The following is a 13,102-nucleotide window of genomic DNA, read 5'->3' as shown; positions in this document are numbered from 1 at the left end:
ATAATAGGCAATGACAGCACACGTAACGTAAAGAGGGGGAAGCAGTGGGCGCGGGGCACAATGTAAAATAACGGAGAGGAGAAACGGTTGCACTGGTAGTGCTGGGCAGTTCAGCAACTCGATTCAGTGAAAATATATATATATATAGGTAAACTAGCAGTATTTGGTGTCGTTCCCTGTGCTACAGGCCTAATCCACAAAAAGCCCTGTGACTGTACCCGCGGGCTGAACCCAGCGAGCGCCCGCGCAGCTCCCGCAGCCGCCGGGTCCGTCCCTCGGGGCAGCAGCCCAGGGACCCTCGGGGCGAGCCGGGTGACATCCTTCCCCCCTCCCCGTGGCACTGGCATGTGTCCCAGCGGAAAGGAGGAGGGCAAGTCCCTCTTCGCAGAGGCGGAGGGAGCAAAAATCCCTCTCCGGATAGGAAACTCAGCCTCTGTTGGTTTTTTTTTTTTTTTTTAAAGAAGGATATAGGGGTGTGTGTGCACGGACGCACGCACGCATGCCCGCGGAGCAACTCCCTTCCCCAGGCTGTAGCCTGGGGACACTCACAGGCTGCTCCTGCCAAAGCCCGGCCGTGCCGGAGCCCGCGTGGCCGTGCCACGGCCACCGCCCGGGCAGCACCGCCGCCGTGGGAAGGGTCCCGGGCCGCCGCCACGGCAGCGTGCTTTTGTGAACTAAGCCCTTCCCGCACCCCGTTCCAGTTCTGCACCCCCTGTCACATTTTTTGCATAGGAAAAAAATTAATAGCAACGAAGCATCGCGCTTTCCCGGGGAGTCGCCGCCGCCGCGGCTCCCCCGTGCCGGTTAATCCCGACGGAGGGGACACTGCTCGTCTACTTACTCCAAGACCATCGCCGGGGCACGCGGACGCCCCAGCCGCCTCTCATGCAGTAGCTTTCAGTTAGAGCGGTTTTAGTGCTAGACAAGACTAGGAGGACGTATTTCCAGTTAGCGAGTGGGCTCTTGGCAGGTCACTTGACTTCTGGCTCATATTCTGTGTAAGTGGATACAATAAAATTAAAGAGCAAGTATAAACAAAGAAAGTTTATTTATAAAATGTCCCTGGAAGTTAATTATTCTTCGGGCTGTTACGTAAGTTTTTTAACTCCAGCTGGAGCTGTCGGATCCGTATGTCTTTCTGCGAGAGCTCGTCTTTCAGCCGCCGGATCTCGTCCTGCTGTCGGAAGAACATCCGAAGGAGCTGGAAGGGAAGGAGGGAGCTGGAGGGACCGCACCGGCCACGCCGGGGCCATTTCATAACTCGGCTGCTTTTGCAACACAGCTTCATCTGCCGCGCCGCCCGCTCTCTCGCATTTAATATTTCACCCTCCAGCTCAGGGATACCCTACGCGTGCAATCTGCAAACTCAGCTCCAGCAAAACAAATTCCTTCCGGGATGAAGTGCTGATGTTTCCCCAGCACCTCCATATGTTGTTCCCGAAGGAGAATTTTAATTAAAAAAAAAAATAAAATAAAATTAGGAGCTTAACGCCGCTCCTTTCGGGCGCTCTGTGGTTACTGCGGAGCGGGATGCTTCAAGCCACAGGGAAACCCGGTGCCCAGGTTCCTCAGTTTGGGAGTACAAGCAGAGACCTGCAGAGCGGTGGCTTTCCAAGCTGCACCCAGAAACCGTGTCCCCCCCGGCCAGTGACCGTCCCCTCCCATCCCCGTGCCGGGGCCGCCCTGCCCTACCTCGTTCTCCGTCCGGGGCGGCACGTTCTCCAGCAGGTCTATGCCGTTAACGACGACGCTCTTCTTCTCCCTCACCGGTGCCTTAAAGACGATTTTGGATGTCTTCTTGTAGCCCTCCTTCAGCGACATCAGGATGGGATCTGAGCAGGGCAGAGCGCGGGAGGGGGTCAGGGGGGCTGCGGCCCCGACCCACCGCCCGGCTGGTTTTGGGGCTCCGTGCCGCCCACCCAACACGGCACCAGTGGCTTTACCTCTGTTCATGCCACTCAGCCATTCATCCGGCGTGAGAGCTGGCTCCGTACCCGGAGTCATCGGGTAAATGTCCTCTTGGTACGTTTCCGACTAAAAACATAGGGAAAGAAAAGCAACCGCCTCCGTGCATCTGCTCACAATTTTAACTACACCTTGCAACCTGCTGCAAAAGGTTACGCTCGCTCCTTTGGCGTGCAGCAAGGCAGCCACCCAGGGCGTCCGGGGATGTAATAAATTGGGGTTTGCACCATTAAGTTAGATGAGAAATGCCAGCGCCGCTGGCTCAGGGCACAGGCGGCGAATCTGGGAAGTGCTGGCCGGCCGCTGGCGGCAGAGCTCGCTTCCAGCCGCAGACGGTGCCGGGAAGGCAAACGCCAAACCCTGCTCCAGCTCCGAGATCTATTTTAGCCAAACCCTGCTCCAGCTCCGAGATCTATTTTACTGCAAACAGCCCCCAAACCTCAGGCGAGACAAACCCCTCGTTACCTGTCGCAACGGACCAAGCTGATTTTGCCCAAAACAATTGCATCGAGGCGGGAAGCAATGCAGAGATGCATTTCCCAAACACGTTCCCATTGAGCATTGGGTAAAAACCCCCTGGGAATGCCAGGCCGGGGAAGTGTTAACGACGGGGAAGTCTAAGACTGGTACAAAGAGACCCAGCCGCTGGACTGGTCAGCAAAGCGGCGCGAGCTGGGGCATCCCCATCGCACCGGACCCGCTTCGGACACCCCCGGCCGCCGCTGGCCCCCGCCAGCCTGTCCCCGCGCCCCGGGGTGCGGCGAGGGACTCACCCTCCTCGGCACGATCATCGAGATGGGTTCGATCAGCCCCTTGAGGGTGACGAGCTTGTAGAAACGAAAGACCTCGCAGGCCGACACGTCCAGCCCGTGCTTCGGCATCACCCCTGCGGAGGAGGCGCAGACAATAACCCCGGGTGCTGCAAAGCCCGGGCGGCCGGCTGGGACCCGTCCGTCTCCCCGGCATGGAGGACCCCAAGAGGTCCTTGCTCTCCATCAGGAGACCCAGGTCCTTACTGAATTAATCCCTGCCATCACCCTGGGACCCGGGGCACAGACCTGGGCCACACCAGGGGCGTTTGCAGGGACATTGGGAAAGGGATGAGCAGCTTTTATTCAGGACAAATCACAGGAATCGCTGACTGATGTCCCCTGGTAAAGCCGTGGCACGTGTGACAGCAGGAAGGGTGTCACCGGGCACGCACCGGGCCAGGACCCGGCCCCAGCCTGGCTGCATCACCGCGGGAAGGACAGCACAGCAACGCGAACGCTGCCCTGCAGTCGCTGCAGCCCTGCGTTGATGCTCCAGAGCCGGCACAGCGCCCGCCAAACCCGTGCCAAACCCATTTACGAGCGGCATTTAATTAAGCACCTTCCATCATCCAACTTTGGCGTGTTCAGAGCGAAGGGTCAGCAGCCCAGCCATCCTTACCCAGTCCTTTTTGCGGGGCCGGGGAGCGAAACTCCATGAGATAACTCAAGTAGGGCTTTTCCGAGCCGATCTCGTAGTACCGAATGTTGCCGTCACCCTGGAGCGAGCGCAGGGAAGAGGGACGGGTTACTGCTTTGGCAAGCACGAGGCTGAATAAAGACCACGATAACAACCCCCAGGACCTCATCCTTGGGAAACGCTGGGGGAAAGAGAGGCTGGGGCCACTGCAGCATCGTGCCTCACCCTGCGGGACGCTGCCCGCTCGTGAAACCGCGGCGGGCACCTCTCCAAACCGGGGTTTCGTGGCCGAAGAGCTGCGTAACGCTTTGCTCGGGGCTCAGCACAGCCCTGTGCCCCGGACGGCTCTTCTTCCCCGTGCCGTTTGCTGGAGAGAGGCCCCTTCGCCTCCCCGGGAGATGCTGCAGGATGCGAATCGCAGCCCGTACCTTGCCGGCCAAGTACAGCATGTGAGTGTCGGCGTCGTAGAAAGGGAAGAGGAGACCCGAGAGCCCGTCGATCTCCTCCTCTATCAGGGGCATGGACAGGTCTTCCTGCGCAAGAGGAAAAAGCACTTTATTAAGCAAGATGTCCCCGTGCTCGCGCCGAGAGGGGGTCCCGGCACCCACCTGGTCCCAGAGAGCGATCTGCCGCGTGTTCCAGCGCGACACCCCCGTCGTCAGCAGCCGCTTCGTGCTGCCCAGGAAGACCACCCGGTTGACGCGGTGGTTCTTGCAGCTGGCCTCCTGCAAGACAGGAGCGTGCTTGCCGGCAGCCCCCCGCCCCAGGGAAGCCCCTTCCTTGGCAGCCCCCCCGACCCGCCGCCCCCCACCGCCTCTCCCGCCTCGTCCCGGTGAAACGCCGGCTCCGTGCTGGTGGGGTGGCAGCCAGGACGGGGGTACCGCGATTCAGCGCCTGTCCCCTGCGTAAAACGAAAACGCCCATCTCCCTTAATATTAGGTATCACCTTTGCTGAGAAACCACCGTCCTCCTGTGTCATGAGGACTATTTTATGACATAAAATTTATAACGGTGGCTCTTTCTGGAACTTCCTGCACCCACCCCCTAATTTCTACTATTTTCCACAAATCCTTAATTAATAAAAGAATAAAAACATCCAACTCCTGTGCTTGGGATGAGGCCGAGCCGTCCCCATCATCTCCACCTAATTAAAACCACCGGCCCCTCCCCGCAGCAGAGAATTACCTGCAGACCCTGACACATGCAAAACATCACATCGTGAGTACGTACGGTACCTTGCAAATGTTTTTACACGTTTCAGTAGGATTCCTCCCCAAGATCTTTACGTCTAACCCCCCCGTCCCATGCAGCACGCAGCAGCCCGGCACCAGCACCGCACCTGCAGGACCCTGCCGGAGCGCGGCTCCACGACCCGCAGCTTCTTGTCCTTGCAGGTGGTGGCCAGGAGGCTGCCGTCGGTGTTGAAGGACATGCAGAGGATGACGTCCGTGTGGCAATCGATCATCTTCACCGGCTCCCCGATGTCCAGGTTCCAGATGAGGACCTGCGGGAAGCAGGGAGGCTGCCCTGGCGTCTCCACTCCTGGTGACCCCCCACCCCTCCTGCAACCTCCGCATCTGCTTTGGGCATCTTAATATCTCCTATTTCGGCTGAAATCGCCCCCTCACCACCTACAGATCCCCTTCCCTCCTCCCAGGGCCGCCCTGCAGCTGCTGCTTGTGCAAAATTAAAATAGTCCTTATGCGTGGGTGCAAGACCCTCGCAGGAGGGAAGGAGCTGGCCGCTGCCCGACACGGTGGGTCACCTTCTTCCAGCCAGCAGGACCCTGCCCTGCCTGCACGCAGGAGACTCCCACCCGTGCCACGAGCGGGGAAAGCCTTCGCAGGGGCAGCCCCAGGCAGCGGCCGAGGGCAGGGAGCGGCACCGGGCAGGGCTCACCTTATAGTCGTAGCCGGCGCTGAAGAGGATGTTGTTGGTGGTGGGGTGCCACTCGACGAGGCCGACGCGCCGGCTGTGCCCGTACAGCTCCAGGACGGCCTCCGTCATGTTCCTCTTCAGGCCGCCCTCGGGGATCTCCCAGATCCGCACCTGCGGGACAGGGCAGGCGTCGGGATGGGTTTGGGTGCCCGGGAGGACCCCGACACCCGCCCGGGGAGGGGCTCTGGGCCGCCGAACCCCTGCAGCACCCTGATGCCAGCCGCCTCATCCTGCACCCTAATGCACGGCCCAGGGGTCGATCCAGTCCCCTGCGAGGGCACGGGGGGAGCACGGAGAGCCCGTCCCATCAGACCAACGAGCACCGGGGGACAGGGTACCCAAAAAAAGGCAGCGGTTTCACCCCTGGGCTGCGCGTGCCGAGGAGAAGGACCCGACGAAGCCGATGCAGCGCTTCCCGGGGTGCGGGGCCGGGGGATACCCCCCCACCGCCGTCAGCCTCGCCGGGAGAACCCGGGCTAAAAACAAGCCAGAAAAGCCTTTGCAGAGAAGGTACTTGCTGAACAAAAGGAGGCGACGCACTGGGACAGAATGAGGCTTCTATAGCGTCTCCTCTTCAATTAAACGGCTCCAGATAATGCTATCAAAGAGCGGTTATAGATGCTTTCATCTCCACGGCAGGTCACCGGTATGAAGCCAGAGTGACACGTCGCATTTATCCAGGGCCTGAGCACCCTGGACCCGTCCGAGCAGCGAGACCCGGGGTCCTGCCGGCCCCGCGGCTTCCCGGAGCCCCCTGAAACCCGGCAGCGTTTGGAGGCGCGCACCCATCCCCGTGGTTCAGATGAAGAGGCGAAACCACCGAGCTTTGCGCTCTCATCTCCTCCCCGCGGCAGGCTGCCTCGGCCAGCACGCTCGTCCTTCCCAGAGCCTTCCTCTCATCCCAGCTCTAAAATCAGCTGCAGACACATCGCACCACCTTGAAGTAACGCTCATTAAAAAAGCCAAACCGTATCGAACGCAGCACACGGCCCGTGCAGGTTCCCTTGTGCCTCCTCCACCAGCAGCTCACAAGACGAGCTTGCCTTTGGGCAGACACGGTGGCCGGGGCCGTGCCGCCCCGGTGAGCAACGCCGGGTCGAAATAAAGCTTTTCCAGAAAAGAGAATATCTGGGAGGCTGCTGCCTGGGGAGGACTGAGCCCGCCGCCCCTTCCATCACTCCTCCCTCTCTTCACCAGCACCCCAAGGCTTGCCCCGTCCAGCCAGGGGCTGAGCCACAGCCTGGGGGGGACAGAAGTTAATTTGCAATATTGCAGTGAAAAACCTGCCTAAAGATGTACGGGTGGAGCGGTGATTTTGCACATTTGGAGGTGGAAGACGCTGCTCTTTGGGTTGCGTGGCTTGCAGAGAAAACGGCGTTACAAGAGACGCACGGTTAAGAGGCTGGTTTGGCTCGGAGAGACGATTCTGAGAGCGTCAGCGGTTTTCAAGCAAGGCACGACCCAAGCAACAAGCAACACAACCCTGCTCGCCGGGTGTCGAAGGAACCGGTTATGAAAGCGGCGGGTTACGAAATGGCTGTTACCAAACCTCCGGCTGCGCCTCGCTCCGGCGATCTGCATCCAGGAGGGCTCCGAGCGAGCTCCGCACGCCGGAGCGGTGCCTGCGGCACCGGCTGCCGTCAAACCCGGGGGGACGCGGGGAAACCTCCCCGCGCTCAGCTGCGATGCCCGGGCTCCCTGCGGCGTCTGCTCCCTGCCTTGCCTTTCGCCGTGCAGGGAGCCTAAAGGATGGTTATCAAACCTGCCCCGCGCCCGTGCGCGGCTGGGAAGCATCGCTGGGGCTCTGCAGAGCAGCGTCGCCTCTGCGGTCTGCTCCTAAGGGAATTGCATCATTCCTCGTGTCTTGCAAAAAAAAAAAAAAAAAAAAAAAAAAAAAGGGGGGGTGAGTGCCAGGGACAGGCTATTTTAGGCAGGTTTCCCCATTACCACCACGGTCACTATGACCGGAAAATAGACGTGTCGGAACCGGTTGCAGTACTAATGCCGTTCTGTCGCCAGTACAGGCATAGCTGGAGCTAACCCAAAAATCAAGCACTGCGTTTCACAACCTCGTCCCATCCTGGGATGGAAATGATGCTTTTGGAAAATTCTCATTAAAAAAAGACCCAGAGGAATCGCCCTAGAAGCACCTCCCTCCGCCTCCTCCCACGACACCAGGGAGAGCAGCCGGGGTGGGACGCAGCCCATGAAACCGGGGGCTTCTTCTCCCAACCCATCCGAAGAAACCTTCTTGATAAAATTTTCCCCGAAACGCCCCTTTCCACAAAGAGATGCATCCTGCAAACAAGACACCGTGCTGCAAAATCCCCTCCCAGCTCTGCGTGCCACATCAGCTCACCGCGCCCGAGTGCACGGAGAGACCCGGCACAAGGAAAATGCGGAGCCCGAAACACCGACGGAGACTGGGTAATTCCCCTTTTAATCTTCCCCCTTGTTTTGTCCTGCCCTTTACAAGCTCCTGCCCCAAAAGCCTTCGCGGCATTTCAGCAGCTCGCAGCACCGCAGCGGGGCCCGGGACCTCGCGGATCAGCCCTGCTGCTAATTGTCCCGTGAGGACAAATAATGAATTATCACCCCGTGGGAGAGCATCAGGCGAGGACAGACACCATTATCCAAGACAGACAGACAGGTACGGATGGATCCAGGCTTGATAGCAAGGGAGTAATTACAGGAGGGGTTTCAAGCAGAGCGATAACTCGGGTGGGCTGCGAGAGCGATCCCTCTCCAGCGAGGCAGGGTCTGACCGCAGCCGTTAACATCGGGTCCTGCCGAGCCGTAAAAGCCTCATCCCTCGGAGGGGATTAACCCGTCGCAATGCCCCGGGGACGAGGCTGCGCACCTTGTCCTCTCCGCGTAGGGCGTGACGGAGGAGAGACGTGAGCCTGGAGCAGGACCGGCCGGCTGCGTCACCGTGCTCCCCCCGGGCCAGCGGTACACGCGGCAGGCCCTCCGTGTCTCCCGCCCCGGTGGTGTCCCCAGCCTGGGACCGACGGTGCCTCCGGGTGACAAATATGCAAATACTCTGTTTTCTGCAGCCCAGACTCCGCGAGGACCTGAGCATCCTCTCTCTTTGACCAAGGCTGTTGGCCTGAACCTCGTTAAACCTCCTGGGAGCGAGCGGAGAGAGCCCAAAGGTGCAGGACCTGCCCGTAAGGAGCATCCCGTGGCACCGGGAGCCACGAGCCCACCCGGCTGCGGGGCTGCTCCCCTCCAACTCACCCCCACCGCGGGGAAACCCTCCACACCGGACAGCCTGAGGGGCAATGAACTTAATTTCCCAGGTTTAACGATGGCTCATGAAGTCTTCCCAGTATCCTCCCTCCCTCCCAGCACCTCCTATTCCCTGGCGACTGTATAGAAAAGGTTATAATTTAAAGCGGGAGACAGCTCACCATGATTCATGGCCATGATCTGAATTTTTTTCCCCACTCAATATCTTCCTTGGCAAGCTTTCAGCTAATAACAAATGCCAATATACTGCGCTGAAGGAGAGGATGAGACATTAGGTGATAAGACATTGAAACGCTAAGGATCAGGCGAGGCAGATTTGTAACTGGTTAAAAACCGGATCACCCAAACTCCAGCTTCTGCCGTGCAGAATGGCCGACGGTTTCTGATCTTCTCCCTTGTACAAAGGCTTTTTTTTTTTTTTTTCCTTTACGATACAGCCTTTGGGATGGACTTGTTTGTGTCCAGAAAATAAAAAGGAGGAGGATGAAAATAACAGCCACGTAAAGATGACCCGATTCATTATCCCCCGGCCTGCAAAACTGCCTTTCGCTCTTATCACTTGATGGATCAGGCCAGGAGAGCAGTTGCAGCCCCTGCGGTCCCTGATAGCAAGAAGGATTAATAATAGCATTGCTGTTGAGCTTGGGGGAAAAAAAAGAAAAAAAAAAAAAAGACCTCGTTGTGCACAGCTGAATGGCTTATCTGCAGCGGGGGACGCAGAAAGAGCAGGGCTGTGACAATAAGTGACACCGGGGACAGCAGAGGAGCTGGGCACCGGCCACAGCCCCCGCACCGCCGACACAGGAGCCGGGGATTGGCACAGTTTGCATCGATCTCTTACCCCCTTTCTGTCCCCGAGACCGCTGAGCCATCACCCACCCGCAGTGCCTCCGCAGCCCCCTCCCGCTCCTCCGGCTGTACAAATTAACGGCAGCCGGGTGCACGGAGCTGCACGACCGCGGCCGCTCGTCCCCCCCGGGAGGTGCCAGCCCGGAGCATCCCAGCTCACCGAGGTGTCTTCGGAGCACGACGCGATGATGTTCTCAATGAAGGGATTCCACTTGATGTCCAGCACGTTGCCCTGGTGACCACAGACTTTGGGGTAGTTTGGTTCGATCCGGCCTGTCTGTAATTTAAAATAAACCAAAAAACAAAAGAGGAAAAAAAAATTTAGTGATAAAGTTGGTCTTTTTAAGGCTAGAGCCTTGTTAGGGGAGAGAGGTCTGTAGCTCACGCTGGGATGGGGCTCTCGGCCGGAGGAGATGCCTGGCTGAGTTGGGGATTGGTTCTACCCCGTCGATATTCCCAGGGGCGGCTGCAGCCGATCCCTGTACGAGAAGGGGGTTCTGCAACCACAACCCCATGGGGCTGCCCACCCCGGGCGGGGACACCGCCAGCTGGGGAGCTCGGCAGGAAATCTTTGCATGACCATCTGAAACCACGGGCAAAAGGGCCGGAAGGGACTTGAGAGGCTCCAAACCAACCCTCCGGCCTGGAGGCAGCCCAGCCATCGGGTCATGCATGAAACGTTCGGTCCTTTCCTCCCAAACTTTGGAAGCGACGTTGGGCAAGGTATGCACGGGTACTCCTCAGGACAACTCCCCAGCGATTTTGGGATCGTCAACGCTCTCGCTTAACGATGCTAATAGCCTAACTGTGACACCACTTGAGGGGATCCTTCCACATGGATGGAAATCCTTGCAAGACTTTTAGGGACGGTCCGGTCTTGCCACCCCAGCAGAGCGAGGACCTGCAGAGCTCCGCAGCAGAGGACGGTGCAGAGCCTCCTGCTAAGGTTCCCATCGCAGATGGGTCGTAGGAACCCCTGGTCCCTGCAGGGACCTTGCGGGGTGCCTCCGTGGCCGGCCACCCCACCGCCCTTCCTTCTCCTGTGCCGGCTCCTTGCCGCAGCCCAGAGGTGGTGGAGCTTGGAGCGTGAAAACTAACTAGGTCAGCACGACACGGCCACTAAATATTTCATAGCCCTTCCAGCACTGACCTTTTAACGTATCAAGCTCCTGGCTCCATTTAACGTGAACAAAGAAATGCAGCAAGGCTAACACACTGCATTTTTACCAACCGCAGCCAAGGGCAACGGCCAGGAGTGCTCTGGGCGGCCGGATCAGGCCCAGGGGCTCACTCCCGCGCTGGGGAGGTTTCTTTGAATTAATTTGCTCCCAGGGAGACTCGGCTGCTAATTGCCAGGCAGCCACGGTGCCCGCTGCAGCTCTGCGGGGTCGGTCGCAGCTCCGGTGAACGCCAGCCGGGACCAGGGCGGGATGCACGGGCAGAGCGGCTCTGCCTGCCCGGAGTCAATCAGGCTGGGATGGAGATGCAGAAAATCATCGCACGAGGCACTGAGAAACACAGGCGAGCACAACCCTCCCCGAGCCCGCTTTATCCGTTTTAAAATACTTCTCACAGGCATTATTATTAGAGTGAAAAGCCAGTTCTTGCTCAAATTGCTACAACAGCTCTAAGTCATCCCTTGGACGCAGCCCGTATATAAGATGAGAACTAGGCTGGCCTTAAGACACCGGGGACTTGGTTATATGGGTCATTTCAGTTATCGAGGTAAAGGACCAAAAGTAGGTGCCTGCTCTCGCTGCCTTCGGTACCTGAACAAATGGGCACCTTCGGCTCCGTCGCTGGCTGGGGGACAGGGTCACAGGCAGTCGGTCCCCTCTGCCCTTCGATGAAGTCTCTTACAAACACTCATTAATCCCCCGGCGTGTGACAGGCACGGGATCACATCCCCGTTAGCCGGCCTGTGATGAGCGCTTAACGCAAGACTGAATTCTAACTCATGAGCCTCTTCCTAATTAGGGCCCGTTATGCGAATTCCCTACCCATATGGCACAGGGTTCGTTTTCCCTTCGGTGATTGATAACCTGCTGCTGTGATTTTAACCTCCGTTAGGGGCAATTTCAGGGGCGTCAGGGCAGGGATGGATGGACGGATGGAAGAGCCGGGACAGGGTGGCTGCGCCCGCCTCCTCCTTCAGCTGCCAACGGCATCACTTCGGCTCGCTCAGAGGGCCTCAATTTTGATAATTCTGCCCATCGGCAACAACCTGGCTCACATCTGAGCTGCCACGTCAGCCCTGGACCCTTAACTGCCTCCTGCCATCCACTAAGGCGTTCTCTTCCCTGCGTCTACCCGGCAGCTTTGCCCCAGATAAGCAGCAGCGATCAACGTGTACGCAACATTTCTGACATTATCAAACAGCCAAAAGGGCGTTTGCCCGGTTAATGCCCCAGACTCGGGTTTTGTTAGTGCTATTATAAATCAGCTCAGGTTTTTAGGGATAAAAAACGAGCAAAGTGACTTTCTGACGGTTTTGCCAGGGTGACCCAAACCTCCGGCAGCCGGTGGCTCTGGATGATGCCACAGCCAGAGGGACGGTCCCCTGAACCCCCATCCTGGTCCCCCAAATCCCCCCTCCTGCCCCCCAGGATACTTTTCTTTCCCTAGATTACATCGAGCACCACTGCAAACACCGGAGGATCCCATAGGAAGGGCAAGACATTAAAGTAGGCATCGCCCACGGATTTTAGATTTTCCTTTTACTCAGTGGCAAACACAGCCCCTTGGGAAGTCCCTGTCACACCAAACCTGCACAGTGGGGGGCAATGGCCCCCAGCATCTCGGGCATCCCCCTTGCACCCTAAGATCTCCATGCTGGGAGCCAACGGTCCCCAGGAAAAGCAAAGCCCAAGGAGGAGCATCGACTGACCAAGCACCGAGAGTACGCGGGCCATAACACAAGGGAAATCGTTAGTGAGGGCAAGCCCTTCGTTTAAATAAAAAATAAAGTTTTTCTGACGCAGAGCCTAGAAAACAGCTTTGATCAAAAAGTTAGTTTCCCACTAAATTGAATTTTCCAAAGAGGTGGAAGGGAAGGTTTAGGAAAATGTTGCTTTTTACTAAAAAATCCTCCTGATACCTAAAACCAGCATTCGCATTCAGCAGCCGTTTCCTTGGGGCCCTGGTATATCGGGTGCCCTTGCTGGGCTGGGCACCCAGGAGGGGCTGGATGCCCTGACGGACGCTCGGGACACGGGGCGAGAGCCGCCCATGGCCGGGGAGACTGCAGAGCCCCCGGGTCAGCTGCTGCCTTCCCCCAGCCTCCACCGCAAAAATCATGCCATGAAGAGTTATGAAGAAAAATCTGATTTTTTACATTCCTTAAGTTTTCTCATGGGAAAAAAAAAAAAAGCCAACTCTGCCCTCCTTTCACAGGTGGGGAGGAGCTGGCATGAGAGCTCAGCCCTGCGCCCCACCGCCCCGGAGAGAGGATGAAGTGCTTTGGGTCTCATCCTGCACACGAGCATCGTACGGAGCAAAGCGTGAGCTGCAGGGATGCAGCCCCCGGGACAAGCAGCCAAGGTGTGGGAAGGAAAAAACCCCAAGGTGAGAGACAGAAGGCAGAGGGAAACGCAGCAACGTCCGTGCTTCGTTAGCGCACGAAGCTCTGCCTCCCCGTAGCACCCGGCGA

The 13,102-nt window shown here is 58.1% G+C and overlaps 1 protein-coding gene across 6 annotated transcripts in view; it reads right to left on the bottom strand.

Annotated features, from left to right (window-relative positions):
* Nucleotides 1–1,029: 1,029 nt before the first annotated feature.
* CORO2B (coronin 2B) overlaps nt 1,030–13,102 on the bottom strand; it is a 45,069-nt gene continuing 32,996 nt past the window's right edge. For 4 of the 6 annotated variants that reach the window (XM_075506457.1, XM_075506460.1, XM_075506459.1 and 1 more), the window contains 9 exons: nt 9,614–9,730; nt 5,314–5,463; nt 4,754–4,918; nt 4,023–4,139; nt 3,843–3,947; nt 3,397–3,493; nt 2,739–2,851; nt 1,693–2,034; nt 1,030–1,201 (listed from right to left, as the gene is read on the bottom strand). In XM_075506457.1, coding sequence (XP_075362572.1) covers nt 1,070–1,201; nt 1,693–2,034; nt 2,739–2,851; nt 3,397–3,493; nt 3,843–3,947; nt 4,023–4,139; nt 4,754–4,918; nt 5,314–5,463; nt 9,614–9,730 — 1,338 coding nt within the window. In that variant the 3' untranslated portion in view covers nt 1,030–1,069. The remainder of the gene's footprint in view (nt 1,202–1,692; nt 2,035–2,738; nt 2,852–3,396; nt 3,494–3,842; nt 3,948–4,022; nt 4,140–4,753; nt 4,919–5,313; nt 5,464–9,613; nt 9,731–13,102) is intronic. The other 2 variants (XM_075506462.1, XM_075506463.1) reach the window with 2 other exon arrangements.

The sequence above is a fragment of the Mycteria americana genome, chromosome 6, assembly GCF_035582795.1.
Source record: "Mycteria americana isolate JAX WOST 10 ecotype Jacksonville Zoo and Gardens chromosome 6, USCA_MyAme_1.0, whole genome shotgun sequence".
NCBI lineage: Eukaryota > Metazoa > Chordata > Aves > Ciconiiformes > Ciconiidae > Mycteria > Mycteria americana.
This window is presented reverse-complemented; position numbering and strand designations above follow the sequence as displayed.